The sequence below is a fragment of the Bos taurus genome, chromosome 20 (genome assembly GCF_002263795.3).
Source record: "Bos taurus isolate L1 Dominette 01449 registration number 42190680 breed Hereford chromosome 20, ARS-UCD2.0, whole genome shotgun sequence".
NCBI classification, from domain to species: domain Eukaryota; kingdom Metazoa; phylum Chordata; class Mammalia; order Artiodactyla; family Bovidae; genus Bos; species Bos taurus.
The window spans coordinates 3,922,679-3,948,686 of record NC_037347.1 but is presented as its reverse complement, the minus strand read 5'-3'; the positions used below and the strand labels follow the sequence as shown (position 1 = coordinate 3,948,686).

The following is a 26,008-nucleotide window of genomic DNA, read 5'->3' as shown; positions in this document are numbered from 1 at the left end:
TTGGAGGAATTCTGGGGTGCCCTGGTTTTCAGAGCCTGCCCTGCAGAATGGCTCCCCCATGGACATTCTTCCAGCCTCTCACTTTATAAAACCCAAACTTCCTAGAAGCTACGTGTTTCCATACTGCATTTTCAGCCAGTATCGTACCCATCAAACATCATATTCATGTCTCCCAAACTCAGCCGAACATTTGTAACGAAATGGTGTGCAGGAAATCTCATGAATTAATAGATGCAATTGGAAAGCTGTCAGACTCACTGGTAGATGGTTTGCAAAGGGAGCAAGTGTCAGAGGGGCTGGGCCTCTGGGAGTGAACCAGACCTGCGTGAGCAGTCCAGATTCACGGCACCACAGTTACTGGTTGTCCGTAATGATTTGGTGGTCAGGAGGGGATTTTTTTTTTTTTTGGTTGCACATCTTGTGGGATCTTACTTCCCCAATCAAGCATGAAACCTGGGCCAATGCAGTGACAATACTGAGTCTTGACCACTGGACCACCAGGGAATTCCCAGGAGGGGCTGTTTTAAGCATTGGACCTCCTGTCACGATAGTTTATCATGTATAGGGAGAGTGTCATTATGTGTTAGATACATTTTAGGAAATTATTGGGCAGTCTGAGTTGCTGTGTCATACTTTATAGTTTTTCCCATTTGAAATAATGGGAAATAGACACCAAGTTGAGTCTTGGAGTCAGAATGCCTGCTTTTTAGGAACAGAGCTACTGATGCTTAATGGGGAAATCTGTGTTTCATTTGCAAAAGGGATCCTGTTATTTAAGAAAACCAAAGGAGTGGTTTAGAAACCACTGTCAAAGTTCATCCCTCTCATTTCAGAGAAATGAGCAAAGCCAGTGTCCGAGGGGGAGGAGAAACTTGGCCATCTACCCGGCCCACACCTTTGTCCACTAAACTGGTTGCCCGCCAGCTGAGGCCGGCTGCTCTGCTTCTCTGAGCATCTCCTTGGGGAGTCTTCTAGTTATCACTGGGGGCAATAAAACCACCATCACCTGCCTATCAGCTGAAGATTTCAAAGCCCTTCCTCATTCACTGTCTCTGGCACCTTGGAAGGTGACCCAGGCAGGGAGACTGGTCACCCTTTTCCAAAAAGGAGGCAACAGAGGCACAGAGAAGCAGGCTGCTTGCTCATGGTCACACAGCTGACACCGATGTGTTTCTTCTGTCTTGATTCATGGAGCTGCTTTTTAGAAAGTTTTTATTCTTTTAAGAAATTAAAATTTTAAATACAATGGTTATCAGAAAAATGGGAGTATACAGAAAAGCAAAAGATTAATGTTACCTGAATCTTTGTACCAAAGATAATCATTTTTAATAATATAATAAAATTTTCTAGACTTTTTCTGTATCTACACACAGGTTTTTTTTTTTTAAAGATGAACTTATACCAGACTTGCTACTTCACTCTTACTCTTTTCGTTTAAGATATATTAAGAACGACTTTTCATGTTTTAGGGAAACACCTGCGTCTCCCTCTTTTCTTTTTCTGTAGAATTCCATCTTCTGACTATTAAGCAGTTAGGCCGTTGCTCTTGTTTTTTATCGCTGTTATAAACAACTCTGTGATGGACAGCTTTGAATTTTTATGTTCTTGCTTGAGAATCTCTTTCGGAGAATTTTTAAGATTTTTAAATCTATCGCCATACTGGTCTCACAGAGCTACTTTTGATACCATACAATTGAGTTTTTCCATCTCACCACCTACCCACAACACACACGCCCGTCCAGCTCTGCATCCAGCTCTGCATCCCGCCAGCCTTCATTGGACTGCTCATGACGTACGCGTTGAGGAGAACATCTGTTATCTATCTGTTCCCATTATTGTTTGTGGCTGTTTACCAAGTTCATCGCTTTTCCAAGTCGAGAGATGATGCCAACAGCAGCTAATATTTATTGGAGACTCACTGTGTGCTGGGCCTTTTGTGTGCATTTGACTCACATTATGTCATTTAATCATATTCTTTGAGGCTGTTGCTTTATCTTCATCTTACAGACGAAAGTGAGAGAGGAAGATGCTAAGTCAGGCTCCCGCCTCCCCTGCCACACCACACAGCTGGAGAGTGGCAGAGTTAGAAAACCCGCAGGAGGAAAAGGACAGTTTGTAACTGGACAGTGACTGAGGTGAAGTTGGTTAAATAGATACACTAGAATTTTCTGTCCCAAGGTTGTCACTTTAGGCTGGTACTTTCTTATCCAGGGCTGCTGCTGTGGCCAAAATCATTTCTCACCCCCCTCTTCTGTAGCTGCCCCCACAGCCTACATTTGTTACTTTGTAGACCTTTAAGCACATTGAAAAGCAGAGACATTACTTTGCCAACAAAGGTCCATCTAGTCAAGGCTATGGTTTTTCCAGTGGTCATGTATGGATGTGAGAATTGGACTGTGAAGAAGGCTGAGTGCCGAAAAATTGATGCTTTTGAACTGTGGTGTTGGAGAAGACTCTTGAGAGTCCCTTGGACTGCAAGGAGATCCAACCAGTCCATTCTGAAGGAGATCAGCCCTGGGATTTCTTTGGAAGGAATGATGCCAAAGCTGAAACTCCAGTATTTTGGCCACCTCATGCGAAGAGTTGACTCATTGGAAAAGACTGATGCTGGGAGCGATTGGGGGCAGGAGGAGAAGGGGACGACAGAGGATGAGATGGCTGGATGGCATCACTGACTCGATGGACATGAATCCGAGTGAACTCCAGGAGTTGGTGATGGACAGGGAGGCCTGGAGTGCTGCAATTCATGGGGTCGCAAAGAGTCGGACACGATTGAGTGACTGCACTGAACTGAGACCTTTAAAGGTGTTATCTCTCATTTTTGATTTGGGTTTTAGACATTGTGAAATCAAGGCAGGTGGCCCTGGCACCGGGTGGATCGAGAAGGGCAGAGGATTTCAAGCAGTGTCAGCCTGGGCCAAGGTGTGGAGGTGGGAGAGCTGGGACATGTTGGGATCCTGGGTATACTAGGATTGGTGAGTCTACCAGCATGTCGTAAAAAATGAGGGCGGTCGTTGGAGGCAGGGTCGTGGAGGGCCTTGAATGCCAAGGTGAAGGTTTACACTTGGTCTTTTAGATCAGCGGTTCTCAAAGTACAGCCTTTCAGACCAGTAGTAACAGCAGCACCACGGACCTTGTTAGAAATGCTGAATATTAGGTCCCAGCTCAGAGCTGCTGAATCAGAAACTCTGGGAAGGGGCCCTGCTATCTGTTTAAGGAGCCTTCCAGGTGACTCTGATGCTTGTTGACGTTTGAGAACCATTGCTGAAGGTAATAGGGACCCAGCGGCAGTCTCATGGGGGAGAGACACACATTTAGAAAGAAATCAGGTTTGAGGGGGCAAGAGTGAGAGCACCCAGGCTGACCAGGAAATGGTTAGAATGGACTAGGCCAGAAGTCCAAGGATGTGAGAGGGGAGCATCATTGGTCAGAAAAGGGTTTAGAGGAAGGAACATTTGAACCGGATCTTAAAGAATGCATAGGAGTTCTCCAAGGGGTAAGGGAAGGAAGGGCAGTCTGAAGGGCAGCATGGATGGAAGTATGGAAGAGAGGAGTCTCCTTCTCAAATACTAGGTTAAAGGTGCACCAACTTTTTGGTGTTTCCTTTTTTGGTATTTACTCAGCTTTTTGGTGTTTACTCAAGCTCATGTCCATTGAGTTGGTGATGCCATCCATCCATCTCATCCTCTCTCATCCCCTTCTCATCCCACCTTCAATCTTTCCCAGCATCAGTGTCTTTTCCAATGAGTCAGTTCTTCAAATCAGGTGTTGGAATTTCAACTAAAGTCACACAGTGAATTAGTTACAAGGCCAGACATACAGACATCAGATACTGTGGATGAGAGACCCTGCTCATGTCACACTGCCCTTTGAAAAGCCCTTCCACAGTTCTCCAGAATATATTCCAAACCCATTACCTGGAACGTAGGCTAATTATAGTCTGCCAGCATCTTCCCAGGCCTCCCCCTGCAGCCGTTCGGGCTGCTTGTCGGTGGCACCTCCAGGTCTTTGCATCTCGTGCCTTCCTCCAGGCAGCCCTCCACAGTGTCATCTGCAGAGTCAGCAGGACCTTTCCTTCCACACTGTTCTCCCAGGCACCTCTCGGTGGAGCGCACCTCCTCTTCCTCTTCTCTCTGCTCCTTTGTGGTGGCTCATCCTACCGTCTCATTTTAGTGCTGATGTCGGTCCTGGTATCTCCCTCCTCTGGTAGGCAGGACCCTTCAGGCTCCCCCAGTGCTGATCCAGAGCAGAGGCAGGAGTGGAGGTCCAGGCAGGCGCCCCTCCCCTTGTGGGGTCTGCCCTAGGGAGAGTGAAGGCAGTTGAGTACCTGCAGCCCCCAGAGCGTAGCCTCGGGGCGATGTTGCCCTTGTTTTTGGCCAAAACAATTCTGTAGCTTTCAGTCGCTTGCAGGATGGAAGCTTTTCTTGTGCAGAATCTGGCCAGGAAGTAAAGGTGCCTGCAAAGTCCTGCGTGGCAAGCTGTGACGATTCTGAAAGCTCCTCATTGGTTTCTGAGCCTGGGTTTCTCTCAGCCTTTCTACAGGACAGCAAATCTGCTGTCGAGATCTTACCTGTTCACCATGGGACTCTGGCTCTTGTCTCTAGAAGCTTGGGTCATCTTGGAGGAATTAAGCCTGCAGCCCTGTCAGATCACAGGGTTCTCCATTTATTCGTGTAAACAAGTGTCTGTTGAATTCCTTCCTTGTGCCCAGTCCTGATCCCCCCGGAGGATACGGAAATGATCAAGACCAGCCATATCCCTGGCCTCACTGGGCTCAGAGTCTGGTGGTAGAAGCAGACAATATGGAAGCAGATAAAGAAGTAAACGAGAGGACTTCAGCAAGTGATAAGTGTGTGAAAGAAAAATAGACTGGGAAATGTGATGGAAGTTCTTGGTGGGAGGGGGGCAGGCAGGTCAGGGACAGATGCTTCAAATGGGATAGATAAGGAAGGCCTTTCTCACGAGGTGACCTTTTAGCTGAGGCCCCAAAGACAGGCTGCAGGGCAGACCTGCAGAAATTTAGAGAGCAGAAATTTCCAGGTAGAGAGAATAGGAAGTATTCTCAGACGCCCTGAGACAGGACCCAGTGGAGCCTGTAAAGGACCAGACAAAAGTTGTGGCTGGACGATGGCAAAGGAAGAGAGCCAGAGACCCACATGAAAGGAGACCAGATTCTCTCTGGCCTTGAGCACATTGCTAAGCACCTGCTGTGTGCCAGGCCCTGTTCTGCAGGCTGGGGATTCAGTGGTGAACAAGAGATACAGTTCTTGTGCTCAAGGAGCTTACAGTCTGGTGAGGAAGTCAGCCAATAAGCACATAAATACATAATTCAGGTAACCATAAGGACCATGATGGATATGAAATCAGAGGTGTGACTTGGAACAGGGCAAGCCGCCTTTCATGCATGGTCAGCGGGAGGCCTGTCCGAGAAGGACCCAGTTGAGGGAGGATCCAGGGGTCAGCAAGGGCCCCTGAGGTGAGTGTGCTTATCACGTTTAGAGGGGGCGAGGGGCCACTGTGCCTGGGTTGGGGTGGGGTGCTAGGAGATGAGGACAGGCAGGTAAGGGTTGTGGTCTTATTGTGGGTGTCGGGAGGCCTCCACGGGGCAGCGGTTTCAGGCAGGCCAGGGCTGCCCTCTTCCTCAGCCATCAGTGGGATTAATTAGTCTGAGTCTTCGATTGGTTGATTCTTCTGCACGTGTATCTCATGCATCGTCCTCTTCGCTGCCCTGCGGTGGAGGAAGTGGGGACCAGTCCTGGCTTGAAGCGCCAGTTGCGATCTTAGCTGACTGCTGAGTCTCTAGCTCTTTACCGCTAAGACGGGAATGCTGATAACAAAGCCTAGCCCATTGTAAGGATTGAGTGAGGTATGCAGGTTGGGCACAGGCAGCGGTGTCTGGCCCGGAGTGGGTGCTTATTAATGCCCTTGACTCTCTGCCCTCCTCTCATGGTTCTTTCCATTCCCACTACGTCTTCATACTGGGTTTCTGGAAGCCTCTTCTCTTCTGGCTTTTCTGTCTTTTACTCAGTGAACCTTGCTGAGGCTTTATCGTGCCGCTGGCCAACAGGATGAAAAGCGATGTCAGGGTGGATGATGAAATCTGCACAGGGGGAGGAAAGGCCTTTCGTGTGCACACGGCAGGGCTGGCCTCCACTCCTGAAGACTGGCACAGGTCACGTTCAGAAGCCCCTCTGCCCTCCAGTTTTGTCTGGGCAGAAAGTTTTGCACACGTTTATCAGCCCAGGAAGCTCCTTGCTGACCACCAGAGAAAGCAGTGACTCTTGCTTAGCATGGAAGGCCTCCACAGTCGGGGAGCCTTCCTGGATTTCCCCACCCCACTTCCCCCAGGGATGACCTTGTCATTCTCAGACTTAAAGAGCTGTAGTAACACTCTTGGTAGGGCTGCCTCTCCTAAACCTCATTCATTCTGCTACCTCTGGAATAGTTAGTATTTGTTTAAGGTGACTCACTTTTTAGAAGTTAAATATATTTATTGAAAAAGAAACTTTCATCTCACTACCCTGAATGGAAAACTAGGGCCCACTTGCCATAAATAGAAATAAAGGAAAATAAACCAGTTTGCTCCATTCTGGCCCAATCCCTTTGCCTGCCAAAGCCTGCCACCCTGGCCCTGCACTCCACGTTAGAAGGGATGCTGTCTCCGTGGGCCTCTTCGGTGTCCAGCAGTGACTGGGCTCAGAAGGGAGGGTGAGCAGGGGAGGGACTTCTCTCCCCCAGGGCCGTGCGGTGCCCCAGTCTCAGGACCTCCACTTGAGGACACGCCCCAGGCCTGGGCGCTGTCTGGCTGGTGCATTTGGGCCTGGCCAAGCCCAAAAGGCCAGAGGTTGGGGTGTTCCTCTTACTACTGAGGTGGCCCAGCTTGTCCAGAAACACTTGCGGGACAGAGACTGGGTTTGGACCCACCTCTCCCTGGGGGCCACCACCTGGAGGCCAGTGGTTTTGTTACCCCAGCTCATGTCTCAACTTGCATCATCTCCACCTGCGCTTTCCTAGCATCTTTGGCTGTGGAGCCCTCTGTTGAAATCTAATGGAACCACAGAGAAAGCAGCAGCTGCCCTAGGCTGGAGGGGCAAGCTTCCCACCACTCCAGTCATGTTCCCCAGAGGAACTTCCAGGCCTTTTGGACTCTGTCTGGTCTGCATCAGGGTTTGGATCATTTTCTGTGTAGGGGGAGCTGCCCTGTATGTTGTAGGGTGCTTAGCTATGTCTCTGTCTCTATCCCTGGTGGCTTAGATGGTATCTGCCGGAAGTGCTGGAGACCTGGGTTTGATCCCTGGATCGGGAAGATCCCCTGGAGAAGGGAATGGCTACCCACTCCAGTATCCTTGCCTGGAGAACCCCATGGACAGAGGAGCCTGGCGGGTTACAGTCCATGGGGTCATAATAGTCGGACACGACTGGGCACACGTGTGCGGCCTCTGTGTTGCCAGATGTCCCCTGGGGACCACATCGCCCTCGGTCGAGGACTGTCTCTCTCCTGCTCACAGCCTCTTGTGTTGCTGGGAGGAGCCAGTCGGGCTGTGAGCTTGGTCACAAACTGAGGATGTCGGGCTAGAACAGATCCACGCAGATTTTGTTTGGCACACAAGATGGTTTTAGAAATTTGTGGCTAGCATTTTGTTGGCCTTTGGACTTTTTTTTTTTTTAGAACAACCAGCAGATGTGGCCGCAGTTGCCTGCGGCTGGGCAGCAATGGCCCGTCAGGGGGAGATTTGCTCTCTAATTAGCCTCAGACCTCACTACTCCCTAATGTCCCCCAATGCTGAGCCCGGGGGGTGTTTGTCACTGGCACACACCACTGGTTTTCTTTCTTTTTTTAAAAAAATGATCGAACTGCAGCTGATTTACAATGTTGTGTTAATTTCTTCTGTACAGAACGACTGGGTAGTATATATATGCAGTCTTTCTCACGCTCTCTCCCATTGCGGTTTAGCGTAGGGTAGTATATATATGCAGTCTTTCCCATGCTCTCTCCCATTGTGGTTCAGCGCAGGGTGTTGACTGACTAACAGTCCCCTGTGCTGTCCGGTAGGACCTTGTTGTTTGTGTCCATCCTGTGTGTGATAGTTCACATCTGCTAATTCCAAACCCCCAATCCTTCTTCCCCAGGCCCCCTCCACCTTGGCAACTGTAAGTCTGTTCTCTGTATCTGTCACTATTTTTCTTAAAGTAGAAGTGAGAGGGTCTATTTCTCATCGTCTGTCTCTATCAAATGAGGAAAGTACAGATAACTAAGAGGACTGTGTTTTCCCAGAAAATTGTGCAAGATGACTGTTTTTTCATAGAATCAGGGCTGCTTTGCCCATAACTGAGCTTCCCAGATCTGGTGGTGTTTAAACCAGGGCTCCTGGTGTAAGGAATCCAAAAATAGGCTTGTGAGGCATATGTGAACTTCCTGTGCGTGTACACCAAGTTGTGTGTGCGGGTGAGTCTGAAGGAGTGACTGCAGGCTTTCCAGAATGTGACCGCTTGTCTGAAAGTGAGCCTCCTCCCGAGAGGAAGTGCAGACCCGGGTCACAGAGCAGGGTGTGGGTGGGAGGGGCCCGCTGGCCACACATGTTCACGTGACCTTGTGTCCCCGGCCAGGGTCTCTGTGGCTTGTTGCCTTGGGCTCTGAGGCTAGCCGTTGGTCACCAACAGAGATTGCATATCTGGCCTTAAAATAATCCAAGAGCTGTAAAGAGAATGTGGCACGAGAAAGTCACTAGCAGCGCGGCATGCGTGTAGAGAGCTGCCCAGTGCAGTCAAAGGGCGCAGGGCTGAGTCAGACCTGAGATCCCGGGTCTGGGCCCAGCTCTCTGTGACCCTCAGAGGCACCGTCCCTTCCCTGCCCCTCCTTCCTGGCCCGCAGCGCCCGGGGCTCGGAAGGGGTGATCTCAAGGAGGCCCTTTGGCCTGAGTCGGCTCATTTTGCCCTTGCCCAGTTATCTCTGAAGTCTGAGTTCCATGTTTGTGGTCAGCTTGGTGCCCTGTGGTGTCGCTTCTCGGCAGAATTGAGGGCAGCACCTCTTCCCATGGGATCCTGGTGCTCCTGGCATTCCCCGGCGGTTGCCGACCTCTGTGTCCTTCTGCATCAGGCCTGTAGGGGCGTCCACTTTGGGGACACACGTGATCGTAATGGCACTCCATAAAGTACTACTGTCCATGGGGACTCAAAGAGTCGGACACCACCGAGCGGCGAAGCACAGAGCGCTTGAGAGCCTGTGGGCACTTGAGCCCACCGGGCAAGCCTGCTGTCGCTCCTTACCACTTCTGCGGCCTAGGCAGGGAGGCAGGAGGCAGGGGGTGGAGGTGAGAGGGAGGGATCAGCAAAAGAGCACAGAGAGCGGGCCTTTGCTGGACACTTCCTCCGTGCGCTGGGCCCTGTCGTGATTAACTTGCCAAATCCTCACATTTATATGGGATTGCGATGTCGTCAACCCATTTTACGGGTGTGAAGACTGAGGGTGAGAGCGAGAGAGAGCGAGAGAGAGAGAGAGAGAGAGAGATTGGCTCAGGGCTCCCAGCCAGGTTCCAACCCAGATCAGCCAGACTCCCACTGCTGCGGTGCCCCCGCACCCCAGGTACCAGCCCTGGGAACCAATGGGAACTGCTCAGAGGACACAGCCTGCGCCCCCCTCCGCTTGAGGAGCTCTTTTCCTGCAGAGCATTTCTTGGCAGTGTCTGGTGGGGAGGGGCCTGTGGCTTTGGAATCCCTCCAGCTTCTACCTTGGCTCAGTGTACCCTCAGCCCTGAGCAGGTAGAACCGAGTAGCTGTGGACGGCCAGGCTGGAGTAACATGGGGTTTTGTCTGGAATCTTGCTGTTGCAATGGCTGGGCTGGGGTCTCTGGGTCACATTCACAGGCACAAAGGTGACTCTGTGGTCCGGGGATCTGCCTGTCACATTCCCAAGCACTTAGTTCACCCCCTGAGCCATCAGCCAGGCGTCATGCCCTCCGGGGCACTCCTTTGTGCCCCTCCCACCGCTCACTGCTCACTGCCCTGCCCCAGCCTCACACACACCCTCCCTGCCCTCGGCCCATCAGGCAGCGGCCTCCGAGTCAGCCAGACGTGGGCTGGAGCCTGGCTGCCTGTGTGCTGTTGTGTGACCCAGCTATGTCTCTGAGCCTCAGTTTCCCCATCTGGACATTAAGGGTGATGACGCTGATCTCGATGCTGTTGGCTTTGCTAGAAACCCAGTATGTCCCAGCTGGCAAGACAGTAGGAGCCCCATGCCAGGCACCCAGCAGACAGGTCATGTCTGTTGTTCAAAGTCTAGATGGCAGTTAAACGTGCAGACCTGGCCCACAGGCTGTACCGAAGGCAGGCTTTCTCTAGAGTTCTGCAGAAGTGTGACCCTTTGTAAATGGCGTTTTTCGCGTGAGAATCCAAGTGTCTGGCTTGACTGGAAGGTTCGGCAGCTCCAGCCACAGGGGCTTATACTCCCGATGGCATCTATGAGCTGGGCTGAGCGCGGTCGCCCATAGGCAGCCACCTGCTGCCGCCGCCGCCACCTCTGCCCAGGCAGCCTCGCTGCCTTTAACCCAGCCTGGCCCTGATGCGAGTAGGTAACCGCAGGCCTGCGTGGGAAGTAGGGAAGCAGAGGGACGAGCCGGAGGCTGGCAGGCAGTCTTATGTCTTCCTTGGATCCCGGGGGCTGCTTCTTCCTTCCTGGCTGTGCCCGCACCAGTCTCTGTCTCTGGAGCCCTTAGACCTGGGTCCTCACTGATGGGACCTTCAGTGCTTGCTGCCGTGGCAGAGCCTCTGTGTCCCCATCGCAGTAACTCCTACCTGTGTCTGGTATTCTGCATCCATGCTCCCATGTGACTGCCCCCCTCCCCCCACAGCAGCAGCTGGGGCAGCCACTGTTCATTCATTCACTTGTTCAGTCACTGACTCACTCATGCGTTTATTTGTTCACCAACAAATGTTTCCAGAGTATCAGCTGTGTGCCAGGCAGCTTTAAGGGCACAGACACAAAGCTCTGCCCTTCAGGGATTCACATTCTGTGGGGCAGTGGGGTGGGGGTGGGGAGGCAGACAAAAAAATAAAATTGTAGAGTGTGTAGCCGGATAGATGCCTGGACTTGCCCAGGGCACCCAGGGTCGTTGCTCTGCTCTCTGCTGCTCTCAGACTGTTCCTTCGCCTTTTCCTGGGGCAGCTGCTGGCGCTGGGGCCTTGTCTCTGCGAGCGGGCTGGTCACGCCAGTTTCCCACGTGTGTCTAGCCTCCGCTGTTACTGGTTGGAGCACGCTCACCGAGAGCCAGGTCCCGAGCCCTGGGCTTTCCCCAACTCTTCCCATTTGTTCACTCCCCAGGTGGCAGATGCTATAGTTCCAACTGAGGGTCGGAGCTCTACGCTTACTTGTTCCAAGGTCATTCCTTGTTCAGGGTTAGTTAGCATCAGGGCCAGAATTAGAACCCAGGTATGCCTGGGAACCATGGACGGAAGAGCCTGGCGGGCTAGTCATGGGGTCACAGGGTCGGGCATGACTGAGTGACTGAGCATGCATGCGTGTCTGACTCCAGGGTCGAAACCCTGGGCTCACCTTATTTACTCAGGTTTTTGTTCCTTGGTGATGATCTGGGGGTTGCCCTGGGGATGTAATAGAACATGGATGCCCACCCTGTGCTGTCTCCCTGCCTGTGATCAGCTCCGCCCTGTCTCTGCCTGCCGTGCCCACCTCACCATGGACGCCCAGCCTGTGCTGTTTCCCTGCCTGTGAGCATCTCAGCCCCGTCTCTGCCTGCCGTGCCCACCTCACCATGGACGCCCAGCCTGTGCTGTCTCCCTGGCTGTGAGCCGCTCAGCCCCGTCTCTGCCTGCCGTGCCCACCTCACCACCCCGCTCCCCTTGGTTTCAGTTCTGCTTGCCCCTTGAGGACTGTCTCACATGCCACAAATCTCAAATGATTTTAGTTGAAGAATGTATGTCCTACCAGGCAGGCAGGCCTCCCAGAGGTGTATCTGTGCTTCGGGTGACCCTGATTTCCTGGTCGTGTGGGTTGTGAGTCCATTTTCTGAGGGGCACGGCCCTGGACTACTCCTCTTTTTGGCGGCAGGAGCCCTGCCACCCCTGGTTTTCGGGAATGATGGCTGGACAGATGGTCAAGAGATCAAAAATATCTGTGTAGACAGAGATCTGTTTGTGTCTCCCCTGGGGGCTGAAACTCCAGTTCATGTCTGCCTGGAGTCTGGTCGCAGCCCTGATTTCCTGGTGTGATGCGTGGCAATGGTGGTAGTCGTCCCCGTGATGATGGTGACTGTCGTCTGTTGTGCTCTGCTAGCTGCCAGGCCTGGTGCTTGTTGTTCTCGCATGTGCCAGCTCACTTACTCTCCCACGACTCCATCACGGTGAGAACGTGTCCCCATTTACAGGGGAGCACATACTGTTAGAGGCTCAGAGAGGTGAAGCATGTCGCCTGAAGACACAGTGGCAGCGTTTGCACTCAAGCTCAGAGGACGTGACTCTGAAGTCGGTGCTCCTGACTTCTGGGCCAGACAGTGCCAGAAGGACTTAGGCACCCCCAATTTGCATCACCTCAGTTCTATCCCAGGGGTGCCCCGGGGCTGGGGCCGGTACACTTGGCGCTGTCTCGGTTATCTCATCTAGTAATTCCCACCCCGACCCGGGGGGTGTGCTTAGGGGTTCCCCCTTGCATTGACAGGAACCCCCACACACACTCCTTAGGAACCCCAAGGTCATCCCCTGTGCTCTTCCTTCTTGCCAGGGATCACTCAGTTGCTAGTCTCAAGGGGAACCCGAATTCCTTCCTCGAGTCTCTGTGAACGTGGTGGGTGCGGCTGGGGGCAGAGGAGCAAGGCCCCGTGCTCCGGGAGGCCTTGTGGGTGTGGGCCACCCCTCTCAATGGCTGCATTGTATGGCCTGGAGCTCGGAGGTGTGGAGATTCCGGACTCCAACTCCAGGGACCAGCTGCTGAGAAGCTGGAGACATTTTTGGGTTCACTGTTGTGTTTCGGGGACCTTCTTTCTACAGGTCTCTGTTGAGTAAACAGAGCCTCTGTCTTCTGTGCTGGTGGGGTGTCCCTGTGCCTCTCAGGGCAGGGAGACCTGGGAAAGAAGGGGTGAAGAGGCAGCACCCACCCCTCTTCCCCAAGAAGAAGCAAGTCTCGAGAGGGGAACAGGCTTGCCTTTGGCTGTACATTTCGGCTATCTTTGGACCTTGGGAGTCGGACAGACCTGGGTTTCTACCCTCGTTCTGTGGACTTAGGAGGTTAGTGGCTTTGGGGAGGCTCTTTCCCCATCAAACCTCAGTTTCCGCATCTGTAAAACAGAGAGAAATAGAATTCCTTATAGAAGTAAGTAAAGGAATGCTTGTATAATGCTCAGCACAGTGCCTGGTATGCCTTAGGCACTCAATAATGGCAGTCATTATCTCTGTTCTCTTGGGCAGCAGCAGAGGGAGGGACTGGCTTGCTTTCTTTGCAGAATCAGCTGTGTGAGTCATCTTTTTGGCAGTTTTGCCCTGATTTCTGGGCATCTGAAGGCCACTGAAATGTTTCATTCATATTTCTTCGTTCTTCATAAATTCATTCAGCAAACACTGTCCACAAATCAGGTCCAGACTCTTATAATGTATGATGTGAATGAACTTTTATAAATATTAAATATAATAATATTTAATGATTAAGTGATGTCCGTCACCTTGGACCCTCAAATGTCAGTGTTGCAAATGACCTTTCAGCTGTTAGAGGCTTCAGTTTCCAGGTGGGGAAACTAAGGCTCAAAGCAGGAAAGGGGTTTGGATAGCACAGTCACAGGACAGGGGAGGTCTGGGACTGTCCAGACCTACACAAGAGGTGTGCTCAGTCGTGTCTGACTCTGTGACCCCGTGGACCGTAGCCCTCCAGGATCCTCTGTCCATAGAACTCTCCAGGCAGGAACAGTGGAGAGAGTTGCCCTTTAATTGTATTTACTTTTGGTTGCAGGAGTGTTGTCAACATTTAATCATTGAGCATCTCTGTGTACCCAGAGCTCCTGCTGGCCTTGGGGAGGGCCAGGGAAAGGAGGAGAGCCAGGCCTCGAGCGCCGTGCGGTCTCCAGGGCATGGCTTGAGCATGCCTCAGTTGTCTCTTGAGGATGGTCAGGCTTGGTCCTGCTGCCTGCGGGCTGTACATGTTGGTAATGTCCGAAACCCCGTGGGTGGTTCAAGCCTGCTCTTATCTGGGCTGTGACATCTTGGCCCCTTTATCTCCGGGTGAGCAAGCTCACTTGGTATGTGTGAGCTGACCCCTGGGGCCCAGCGAGTGCTGGAGCAGGGAGGCAGAGGCGCCTTTTCCCCCACCGCCGGGAGGCTATGTCCCAAGCTTTTTTGGCTTCCTTCCTGAAGCACAAGGATGGGGGCATGGGGTCACTAGGTCTCTTCCTTCATGGTGGTGAGTGCAGCTGACCTGACACCCAGAGAGGTCCCAGTTCAGGTCCTGGCTCTGGTGCTTACTATTTCTGTGACTTTAATTTCTCTGAGCCTCAGTTTTCTCATACATAAAATGGGAATAAAGCATCACCAGATACTGATAATAACGGGTAGCGTTTGTCAAGCAGTTACTTACTGTTTGCCAGGTAATGTTTTGAGAGCCAGGCATCTGTTACCTTAACCCCTGTTACCTTTAATCCTCACGATAGATCCTGTGAGGCAGAGGCATTCTTTAGAATACCCACTTCAAATGGTAAGATAATTTATGCAAAGCACTTGGCATAGGGCCGGGCACAGAATAAGACTCTCAGTTCCTGTTACTTGTTGTGATGGGGAAACTGAGGCCGACCTGTGTTAATTGATCAGGCAACCGCTTACGTCCTAAGGAAGTTGACGGCATGGAGTGAAACTGTGCGAGGGGGAACAGTGAACTCGGCGGCGGGTGGGGGGTGGGTTTTGTGTATATGTTACTTGCTGGGGCAGAAATCAGCTTGGCTCAGGACTCTGGTGTCAGTGTTTCGTCCTGAAGAGTTGATCAGATGGAGGAGAGAGCTTTTAAATTCTGCTCTCTCAGTCCTAAAGGATTATTGAGCTGATTCTCTATTTGCAACAGCTTCGAGGAAGATTTTAATAGTCACCAGTTCCAGGGCAACTCTGAGAGGACACTGCCCATGTAGGGAGAGAGTACCTGCACAGGTGCAGGGCCAAATTCCCATGGCTGAGATAGTGCAGGAATAGAGTAGGTGCCTAATCAGTCCACGGATGAATGAATGCACGCGTGATCGGGGAGGTGAGCTGGCCCTCCAGGATCATGTAGCAAGGCCGTGACCCTTAAGCCGCTCCATGACAGCTGCTTAATCTAAACTGATAGGGGGTCCAGGTGAACACAGGTTTCCAGTTTCTTTTGGGCGCCAGGCAGTCCCAAGCCAGTGACTGCAGGCTGTCTCCCATTGGGCGTCCTCTGAGCATGTTTATGGGCTGAGGTCTCCAGGGACACAAAAAGCTCGTGAGTGCTGACTAGGGAGACCAGCTGTGCCGAGGTTACTCACCTGGCAAGAGGGCCCAGGAAGAGCAAACGCCTCCTGCCCTAGAGTGTGCTCCCCGTATTCAGTTTCAGGCAGACCTGTCTTCCTCATGCAGGGCAGCTAGTGTGAGCAGCCTGGTGTCAGATCCCAGCTCGGCCTGTACCTGCTGTGGGTCTCAAGACTGGGTGGGAGGGCGATTCTGACCTGGCCGGTGGGGTTAAATCCTCATGAAAAAGATATTCCGGTGCCATGAGGGATGGGTGTGACATGTTAAGTGTCCTCCAAATGATTGGGGAAGAACTCTAGCCCAAGGACAGACTATGAGCTCATGAATCAGAGCACCTGGGTTCAAATCCTGGCCTCATCTCTTATTAGTTGGAGACCTTGACAAGTTACTGAAATGCTCTCTGCTTCCGTTTTCTCATCTGGAATAGGGGTGTTAGGGAGCCACCCATGGGCCACATCTGGCCTGCCACCTTCTTGCACACCCTGAAGTCCCATCACCGTGGCCCATGGGATTTGCTGGGACACAGCCACGCTCATTTGATCAGGTCTCGTCCACCACTGCTTTCGGAATGGAGCATCGGAGTCAAAGCTCTGCAGAGCCAAAATTATTTACTATCTGGTTCTTTATGGAAAGGTTTCCCTGATGGCTCAGGGGTAAAGAGTCCTCCTGTAGTATAAGAGATGAGGGTTTGATTCCCGGGTTAGGAAGATCCTGTGGAGAAGGAAATGGCAATCTACTCCAGTATTCTTACTCCCCTTGGAAGGGGAGTCTGGTAAGCTACAGTCCATGGGGTTGCAAAGAGTCAGACATGACTGAGTGAGTAAGCATGCATGCTCTTTACAGATAAACTTAGGAGATCCTTGACCTAGAAAACGGAGATAATAACAGTATTCACCTTAAAGAAATGTGTAAGGATTAAATGAGAGACTGAATAGGTGACCTTGGCCAGGGCTTCGCATATAGCGTCAGCACTTTTCTGAGCTGAAAAGCATTTAGGTCATATTTTAAGACCCACAGTCTATCACCCTGGGAGCCTTCCCCCAGCCTCTGCAATCACTGATCTTTCTGTCTCTATTGTTGTTGTCGTTCAGTTGCTCAGTCGTGTCTGACTTTTTGCGTCTGGATGGACTGCAGCATACCAGGTCCTTCACCATCTCCTGGAGCTGCTCAGACTCATGTCCATTGAGTCAGTGATGCCATCCAACCATCTCATACTCTGTCATCCCCTTCTCCTCCTGCCCTCAATCTTTCCCAGCATCAGGGTCTTTCCCAGTGAGTTTGCTCTTCGCATCAGGTGGCCAAAGTTTTGGAGCTTCGGCTTCAGCATCACTTCTTCCAGTGAATATTGAGGGTTGATTTCCTTTAGGATTAACTGGTTAGATCTCCTTCTGTCTACCATGGATTTGCCTGTTCTGGACATTTCATAGAAATGGAATCAGAGATGTGTGGCTTTTTGTGGCTGATGTTTTTTTCACTTAGCACATTATTTTCAAGATTCATTCATATGTGTCAATGCTTCATTCCTTTGTAATGACTGGATAATATTCCGTTGTGTGGATGTGCCACGTTTTGTTTCTCTCTTCATCTCTTGATGTATTCTTGGGTTGTTTCTAAGTTTTAACTATTGTGAATAATGCTGCTTTGGTATACAAACATCTGTTTGATACTCTGCTTTTCATTTCTTTGGGTATATACTCAGAAGTGGAAAGCCAGTTCATAAGGCAATTCCATTTTTAATTCTGTTTTTAATTTTTAAGATTTTAGTTTTAAATTTTTGAGGAACTGCCATAATGTCTTCTGCAGTGGCCACAGCATTTTGCATTCCCACCAGCAATACACGTGTTCCCATTTCTGTACATCCTTGCTTGTTTTCTGTTTTCTTAAAAGTAGCCAGCCCAATGGGTGAAAAGTGATATCTAGTTGTGGTTTTTTAAAACCTATTTATTTTTAATTGGAAGATAATTGCTTTACAATATTGTATCAGTTTCTGTCATACATCAACATGAATCAGCCATAAGTATGCATTTGTCCCCTCCCTCTTGAACCTCCCTCTCACTTCCCACCCCATCCTGCCCCTCTAGGTCTAAATTGTGGTTTTGGTTTGCATTTCTCTAATTAGTAATGCTGAGCATATTTTCATGCATTTATTGGCTATTTGTATATCTGTGTCTATTCAAGATTGAGTTGTAAAAGTATTTTCTTTAATATATTCTTGATGTAGTCACTTATCAGATATATGATTTGTAAGTGTCATATATACTTACATTCTGTGGGTTGCTTCTTCACTATGTTGATAGTGTTTTTTGATGTCCAAAGGTTATTATATTTGATAAAGTCCAGTTTAATTTTTTTGTTGTTGATGCCAGTGCTTTTGGTGTCAAAACCAAGAAATCATAGCTAAATTCAATGTCATGACTTTTCCCTCATTTTTTTTTCTTCTAAGAATTTTGTAGTTTTAGCTCTTCTATTTATGTCTTTGATCCATTTTTAATAAATTTTGGTACATGATGTAAGGGACCATCTTCATTCTCTTGCATGTTGGTAATTCCGTTTTCCCAACAAAATTTGTTGAAAAGACTATTTTTTTTCCACTGAATGGTCTTGGCCCCTTTGTTAAAAATCATCTGACTATATATGCAAGGGTTTATTTCTGGGATCTCCTTCCATTGGTCTGTATGTCTGTCTTTATGCTAGTGCCTTGCTGTTTTGATTATTGTAGCTTTGTAGTAAGTTTTGAAATCAAGAAGTATGAGACTTTCAACTTTCTTTGAACAATTTTTTCCAACTGTCCTTTTTCAAGGTTCTTTTGGTGCTTGGGTTCCCTTGATATTCCATATGAATTTTAGTATGAACTTTTTCAGTTTCTATAAAAGATGCCATGGGGATTTGATAGAGATTGCATTCAGTTTGTAGATTGTGTTGGGTAGTATTGATGTCTTAACAAAGTCTTTCAGTCATGCATAGAGGATGTCTTTAGATTTATTTGTGTCATCTTTAATGTCTTTCAGCAGTGTTTTGCACTTTTCAGTGTACAAATCTTCCACCTTCTTGGTTTAATCTTATTCCCTTTTCCTAGATAGTCCTAAGTATTTTCTTCTTGATGCTATTATAAATGGAATTGTTTCCCTAATTTTCTTTTACTGAATTGTCCATTGTTCGTGTCTAGAAGCCCAGCGTGTTTTTGTTGTTGGTTTTTTGGCTACACTGCAGCCTATTAAAAGGATTATACACCATGACCGGTGGAATTTATTCTTGGAAGCAAGGATGGTTTAATATATGAAAATCAATGAATATATCAAACTGCATTAGCAGAATAAAAGTGGGAGAACACATGATCATCTCAGCTAATGAAGAAAAAGTATTTGACAAAATTCAACACTCCCATGAGAAAAACATTTAACAAACCAATAGAAGAAAAGTATCTAAACATGATAAAGGTCATATATGAGCAACTCACAGTGAACATATTCAATGGTGAGAGTCTAAAAACTCTAAGATTTGAGATAAGGCAAAGATGCCTACCTTCATCACTTCTCTTCAGCATAGTATTGAAAGTGCTAGTTAGCACAATTATGAAAAAAGAAATAAAAGAAATGCAAATTGCAAAGAAGAAGTACAATTATTTCTGTTTGCAGATGACAAGCTCTTATACATAGAAAACCCTAAAGAGGGTGTTCTGGGCATGGTCCTGCTGGGACTTTCACTGTGGATAGGCACAGCCCTATCCCCTTCCAGATGAATAGATGCATCTGTAGCCATGGGTGATTTTAGGCCAGTACTTTTTGTTAACAGTACTTCTAATATGAAATTTTATAACATATTAGTTGAATAAAATGTAGAAAATACAAGAATAGACCAAGATGGGGAAACAGTGGCTGACTTTATTTTTTGGGGCTCCAAAATCACTGCAGATGGTGATTGCAGCCATGAAATTAAAAGATGCTTACTCTTTGAAAGGAAAGTTATGGCCAACCTAGATAGCATATTCAAAAGCAGAGACATTACTTTGCCAACAAAGATCCATCTAGTCAAGGCTCTCGTTTTTCCAGTAGTCATGTATGGATGTGAGAGTTGGACCATAAAGAAAGTCGAGCACCAAAGAATTGATGCTTTTGAACTGTGGTGTTGGAGAAGACTCTTGAGAGTCCCTTGGACTGCAAGGAGATCCAACCAGTCTATTCTAAAGGAGATCAGTCCTGGGTGTGCATTGGAAGGACTGATGTTGCAGCTGAAAGTCCAATACTTTGGCCACCTGATGTGAAGAGCTGACTCATTTGAAAAGACCCTGATGCTGGGAAAGATTGAGGGCAGGAGGAGAAGGGGATGACAGAGGATGTGATGGTTGGATGGCATCACCGACTCAATGGACATGAGTTTGGGTAAACTTCAGGAGTTGGTGATGGACAAGGAGGCCTGGTGTGCTGCGGTTCATGGGGTCGCAAAGAGTTGGACACGACTGAGCAACTGAACTGAACTGAAACCTTCTGTGGGTATTGATGTAATTTTTCCATTCACTTTTCTAAACAGGCTATTTAGTAATATCCTAAGGCATTCAGATGATTGTTTTCTTTTTATTTATTGTCATTATTACATTTATTGAGATAATCATTTTATTAATTGAACCTCATGCATTTCTATAAAAGTACTACGAAATTCATGTTATAAGCTCCCTGTGATTGAGAGCTGAAATGTGAAGTGTTAAGACCCATGTAATGGAACCCAGTGTGAACCATGTCATGAGAGACATTATTTTTCTGTTTTATATCATATAAAAGGCACCAAGACATGAAACTTTTTAAACTAAAAGGGCCAAAAAAAGCCACTTTCAAAAAAAAAAAAAAAAAAGGAGAAGAAGAAAAACCAAACTGTATTTTGCCACATATGAAAGTACAGTTGGGCAAAATTACAGAAAGTTAATACAACAGAATATCACTCTGACATAGGCTATGATTAACTCCAAATGAGGACTGCTGTTTCAAAAAGAGCTTCACATTTTGAAGTGTGGATTCCAGGACAGTCATCTTCTAAAGACACTTCATTAGGGTCCATATGCAAATTGTAGAAAACTGTAGATTTAATCCTGGTTTAGAATGAAAAGTTGGTACATTTATTCATAGGAGTAAAACCAAAGCTAAACTCAGAGCTTCCCAGTAGCTGGCACAGAATAATAATGATAATGGAAGATGTCTATTTTGAGATATTAGTCTGCCATCTTCTCTGTCTGCTGGCTTTCCAAATAAGGTCATATTCCTTGCCTCAAAGAAAATAAAAAGTAAAAAAATATGGGAAGTGCAAGGCATCATGGAGGTCTCAAATTGCAGAAGAGGAAGCAAACCAGATTAGGAGACTGCTTCAACTTTCCTAGTGCTGACCTGGGAGGGGAGGGGTCATGGGGGCCTTGTGTAAGGGCCTTGTGTAAGGGCCTTGTGTAAGGAACAGTTTCACTGAAAGATGCAGGAACCGCCCAGGTTTGACCACTTCTCATATTGACTTTTGATACTGGCAGTGGGAGTGTTGATGAACTGTAATTCTGGGAAGGCATGTTTTTGTAGAAAGCCTAAATAGGGACAGGGAGGCCTGGTGTGCTGCGATTCATGGGGTCGCAAAGAGTCGGACACAACTGAGCAACTGACCTGAACTGAACTGAACTGAAGCGTGATCTTCCTAGAGATTTCCTTTGCTGGATTCACCAAGTGCATATTCGTTGTTGTGGCTTTTGTATTGGACATGTCATTGGCTGTCTGATGACACTGGGGGCAGAAAATATTAGTACCATTTTCAGATGAAGAAATCGAGGCATGGGGACCTTAAGTGACTTACCTAGGTTCACATAGCTAATAAGGAAGCTGACTTGAAGGGCTTCCCAGGTGGTGCTAGTGGTAAAGAACCTGCCTGTCAGTACAGGAGACATAGAGACGTGGGTTTGATCCCTGGGTGGGGAAGATCCCCTGGAGGAGGCCTTGGCAGCCCACTCCAGCATCCTTGCCTGGAGAATCCCATGGACAGAGGAGTCTGGCAGGCTGCAGTCCAAAGGGTCGCAAAGGGTTGAATAGGACTAAGTGACTGAGCACACGCATGCCAGGCCTCGAGGCCAAGCCCACCACTTTTCCCTTTTCAGCTGCCCCTAGTAGAGGAAGAGACAGCTGAGCCTGCCCTGAGCCTCTGTGTGCGTGAGGCTCGGGCTTGCTGCCACCTCATCGGATCCTTAGAGTGGTTCTGGGGGCGTCTGTAGTGTCGTCCCATTTCACAGAGAGGTAGGTCATTGCCAAGGCTGCATAGTCAGTAGCTGGTGAAAACATTGACCTGGGTTTGGTGGTGGGACTTGAGGGCATGGAAGAAGTCAGTGAAATTGCACACGAACATTTGTTTGTATTTGCATTTTTCTATATGAGGGGTGAGAGGGTGGCTTTCATGGGGTCTCAAAACACAAGACAAAACGAGAAAAAACCCTGAACCCCTGAGCTCAAGAAAGAAGTCCTAGAAACAGTCCATACTGACTGAGTCTCACGTGTTGCCCATCAAGGCCTGGATGACTCTGTCGCTCCTGTGGGCTCTGGGCATGCCATTCCACCATCTTACAGGCCACGTACTCGTAAGTGACTTGTGTGGTGACTGAGCTGGGCTTCTCTTCCACTGCTGCCTCTTGTGGCTTGGCTTTTTCTAGCAATTAGTAGGATTTGGGGTTCTCTTTTGTAGTGCCAAGCATTATTAAAAGGCAGAGCTTCAAGAGGTTGATGCCCATGTCCAGGTCACTCTGACCCTGGGAACAAGCCTGGTTGGTTGGTGGTTGGTTCAGTGAACACACAAGCGAGTGAGTGAGTGGAAGAAAGAAGGACCGCTTCCTCGTGTACTGGATTGCAGCATGTTAACGCATCTCTGATGACTTTTATTTACGACGACAGTCAGCACGGTGGTAAAGAGTAGTCCAGGGGAGCTGGGGCAGGCCTGACGTTCTCATGGCCAAGCAGGACCAGAGTGACTGTGGGAGCATCAGAGGCCCTGTGCTTCCTCCCTGGTGGGTGGTGGTATGTGAGCGGGTGGGCACTCCCTTGTCCGGCCCCCTCCTGTGGCGTGTAGCCTTGTCCAGCATGTGGCAGGCCTGTCTGCTGCCCTGGGCTGAGGGAGGGCACCACAGCCTTCCCCTCCCTTTTACCCTTTTCTCTGGTGTCCCTGGCCCAGCTTAGAGCTCCCTGCTTGACCTCCAGGGGTGGCCTGTACCCTAAATATAGCTCAGAGGTGGGGCCCAGCTAAGAGGAACAGCATCAGCAGCTCCGTCTTACAGTTGAGAAAACAGGCTCACAAGGTTGAAATGACTTGCCCCAGGCCACAACTAGTGAGCGGTGGGCTTGGGACTTGGGTCCAACCAGGCATCACCGCATCCTCATATTTACAGCGCCAGGAAGCCTCTGGAAAGTCAACTACAAGTTAGGAGGCCTCGTCGAAACACTGAAGCAGCTCCTCCCTCCTATGGCTGGAGAGCTGGCTCTGGCCCAGTGAGGTCACGGCTGAGGTTTCCTTTTCTATTTAGAGCGGCAGGCCTTCTTGAGCGCCCCTCAGGCACTGTGTCTGACCCTGAGCCGGAGGAGATGCTGGGAGTGCCTTGAAGTTTGTGTCACCTTCTGCCTTCCCCACCCATCTCTACCTGCACTTTAAAAAAAAGAGAAAGCGTCTTCCTGTATATGATAGGAGCCCAGAGTGGGCCAGACAGAGTGAAGATGCGAGTAGACCAGGGAGGGGCCTGTGTCAGCACCCCGGCACTTGTGGCTCTAATTGGCTTTTCCAATTTGCTGCACTGGGCTGGCCCCTGAAGGCCCATATCAGGTGGTTCTCCCAGGGCCTGCTACCTGTTGGATGTGTGCTGAGTGAATGAATGAATGACCTGGAGGTTAGGAAAACCTGCTTTCCATTCAGGAGCCACTAGGCAACCTGTGTGGCTTTGGTCAATTACAGCTCCTTTCTGGGCTTTGATTTCTCTACCTGAGCTGGGCTTCAAGGACCTCATGTTCTGATACTCCAGGCTCTGGGTGATGGAGAAGAGTCAACAGACAGGTGCTGGAGTCCCAGGAGGACTTGGCCAGCTTGTGTGTGGCTGGGAGGTGTCCTCTGAGACCTGGCTTTGGATTGTAAGAAGCAGAGTGGCTGGCGGGTGGGGGTGAGTGAGCAGACAGGGCCGATCAGAGGAGAAGGGAAGGATGTGGACTTGGCTGAAAAGGCTGTTCACTGAAGCTGCGGGTTTCCATGGTGACTTGTTTTTTTTTTTTTCCCCTGAAAAGTGAAGTGCCCAAGTAATTCCTGGGTGTGAGAGCCTCCTGTAAGAACTGATGTCAGGTTTCAGGAGTGTGGGGGCAGACTGGACAAACCCCTGGGCAGGAGGGAGAGGGGCCGAAGAGCAAATGCGTCAGGTGCTAGCAGACCTGTCTGATCAGGGCCGGCCCTGGAGGGGCTCCCGATTCGTGGGCTGGGCACTGCTGCTCATGTTACTTTGCCTTGTATTTTCTGCAGATTATGATCGAGTTCTGTCCTGGGGGAGCTGTGGATGCCATCATGCTGGGTGAGTCATTTCTTTTTTTTTTTTTTGGCCTCTCTGAGGGGCTTGCAGGATCTTGGTTCCCTAACTAGGGATTGAACCTGTGTCCCCTGCAGTGGAAGCATGGAGTCCTAACCACTGGACGGCCAGGGAAGCCCCTGGTGAGTCCTCCTTGATACAGGGCAGTGGTGCCGGGGTTGGCTCTGTCGAGCACGGGGATCCATCATGTCCCTACCCCAGTAATGCCCATGGCCTGTTTGAGTACCTTCCCACTCTGTCCGCATCTGGGAGCAGGGGTTGGGTTACTGGAGAGGATGCAGGATACTCAGAAGACCAAAACTTCTTGTTCAAAGAGCCACATGTCCTCGAGTGGATCACTGGCTCCCTCAAGCTGTCTGGATGTAAGACAGGTGCGCTGCCCCCTTGCTGAACCCCACAGCGCTTGTAGGAGGTGAAAATGAGACCCCTGAGGGAGGTTCTTTGAAAAGCGGGGATCTCCACCCATTTTCTCTCAGTTCTCCTGATGGAACTAACTGGTCCAGCCCCAGACGGTTTGCTCTCTGTTGGTGGCAGCTTGAAGAAACAGTGCCATTACTATTTTAGAAATCCAGGTGGGATAAGAGAAGCTGGCATGGGGAGAGCTGGCCCAGTGAGAGCCAGGTTGCAGCTGCAGCTCTGTGGCCAGGGGTTGACTCTCCCACAAATGCCTGCCCTGCTCAGAGGGCCTTTCTGCCCCAGGTTGTCACCCATCACCTTGCAGAGCTGTGTAGAGGGATGAGCCTGGGCTCGGGGTTCCTGAGGGCCATCCCAGGTTCCTCGGCTTGGTGGCTGTGGGCACTGGGCTGGCCCCTTTATAGCATGGGGGGAGCATGCATCCAGCACATCACTATATGGCTGCTTTAGTTTGTTAAGGCCAGTGCTCGTTCTGATCCTGCTGGCCATGACTTGCTAGCTGTTACACATTTTTGGCTCTCAGCCTTCCTGCAGAGCAGAAGGATGAGGCGCAGGTTGGGATGTGGTTTCAAAGGGGACTTGGGCTCATCTGCAATGTTGCAACTTTTTTTTATTAAGAAGAAAGTATTCATGTATTGCTGTATAATCAAAAATTTACCTTAAAAATTCACCATGCTGTGTGATTCCAATTATATGCTTTCTAGAAAAAGATGAAACTATAGGAACAGATCTAATTAGTGATTGCTTCGTGGCTAGAGTTGGGGGGTGGAAGGGGGACAGTGGGGAATTTTGGGGAGTGATAGAAGTATGTATTCAGTATCTAAACTGTGGGACTGTTGGTGTGACCACATACAGTTGCCAAAATTCACAGAACTGTACCCCCAGAAAGGCGAATTTTACTGTATGTAAATTGTATCTCAATAAACTGGACTTTAAAAATGTGTCATAGGGACTTTCCTGGCCATCTAGTGCTTAAGACTTCACCTTCCGGTTCAATCTCTGGTTGGGGAGTCAAGATCTCACATGGCTCCTGGCCAAAAACACCAAAACATAAAACAGAAGCAATATTGTAACAAATTTAATAACAAGGCTTTAAAAAATGGTCCACATCAAAACAAAAAAAATTTTTTTAATTGTGTTATGTCTATCTACCTCTTTGGATTATTATAAAGCTTTCATGAAATGATGCACCCAACACTTTATCCTTGTGCTGGTGCATTGCAAAGGCTCAAAAAATGGTGGCGTTGAGGTCATCCTCCTCCTCACTTTGATTTTTCCTGTTTCATCTATGTAAGTAAATCAGACACGAGCCAGGTACACTTTTGACATTTAAAAATTTGCTACAGACAGTCCAGCACAATCTCAGGACCAGCATAATAGTCATCACCTTTTCTTGATTGTGTTCCATGCTGAGACATTAACATGCTTCATCTCTGAGCCCTGCCTTCATGTCCTCCTCATTCCATTTTACAGACCAGTAATGAAGATGCAGGGAGATAGAGTGACTTGCCAGAAATCACATGGCCAGTAAGAGGCAGTGCCCAAGTTCAGGCGCAGTCTGTG

At 49.2% G+C, this 26,008-nt stretch overlaps 1 protein-coding gene across 1 annotated transcript in view; it reads left to right on the top strand.

Moving 5' to 3' along the window:
* STK10 (serine/threonine kinase 10) overlaps window positions 1–26,008 on the top strand; it is a 122,627-nt gene that overhangs the window by 26,156 nt on the left and 70,463 nt on the right. The window contains exon 3 of the mRNA NM_001192627.1: window positions 23,968–24,016. Coding sequence (NP_001179556.1) covers window positions 23,968–24,016 — 49 coding nt within the window. The remainder of the gene's footprint in view (window positions 1–23,967; window positions 24,017–26,008) is intronic.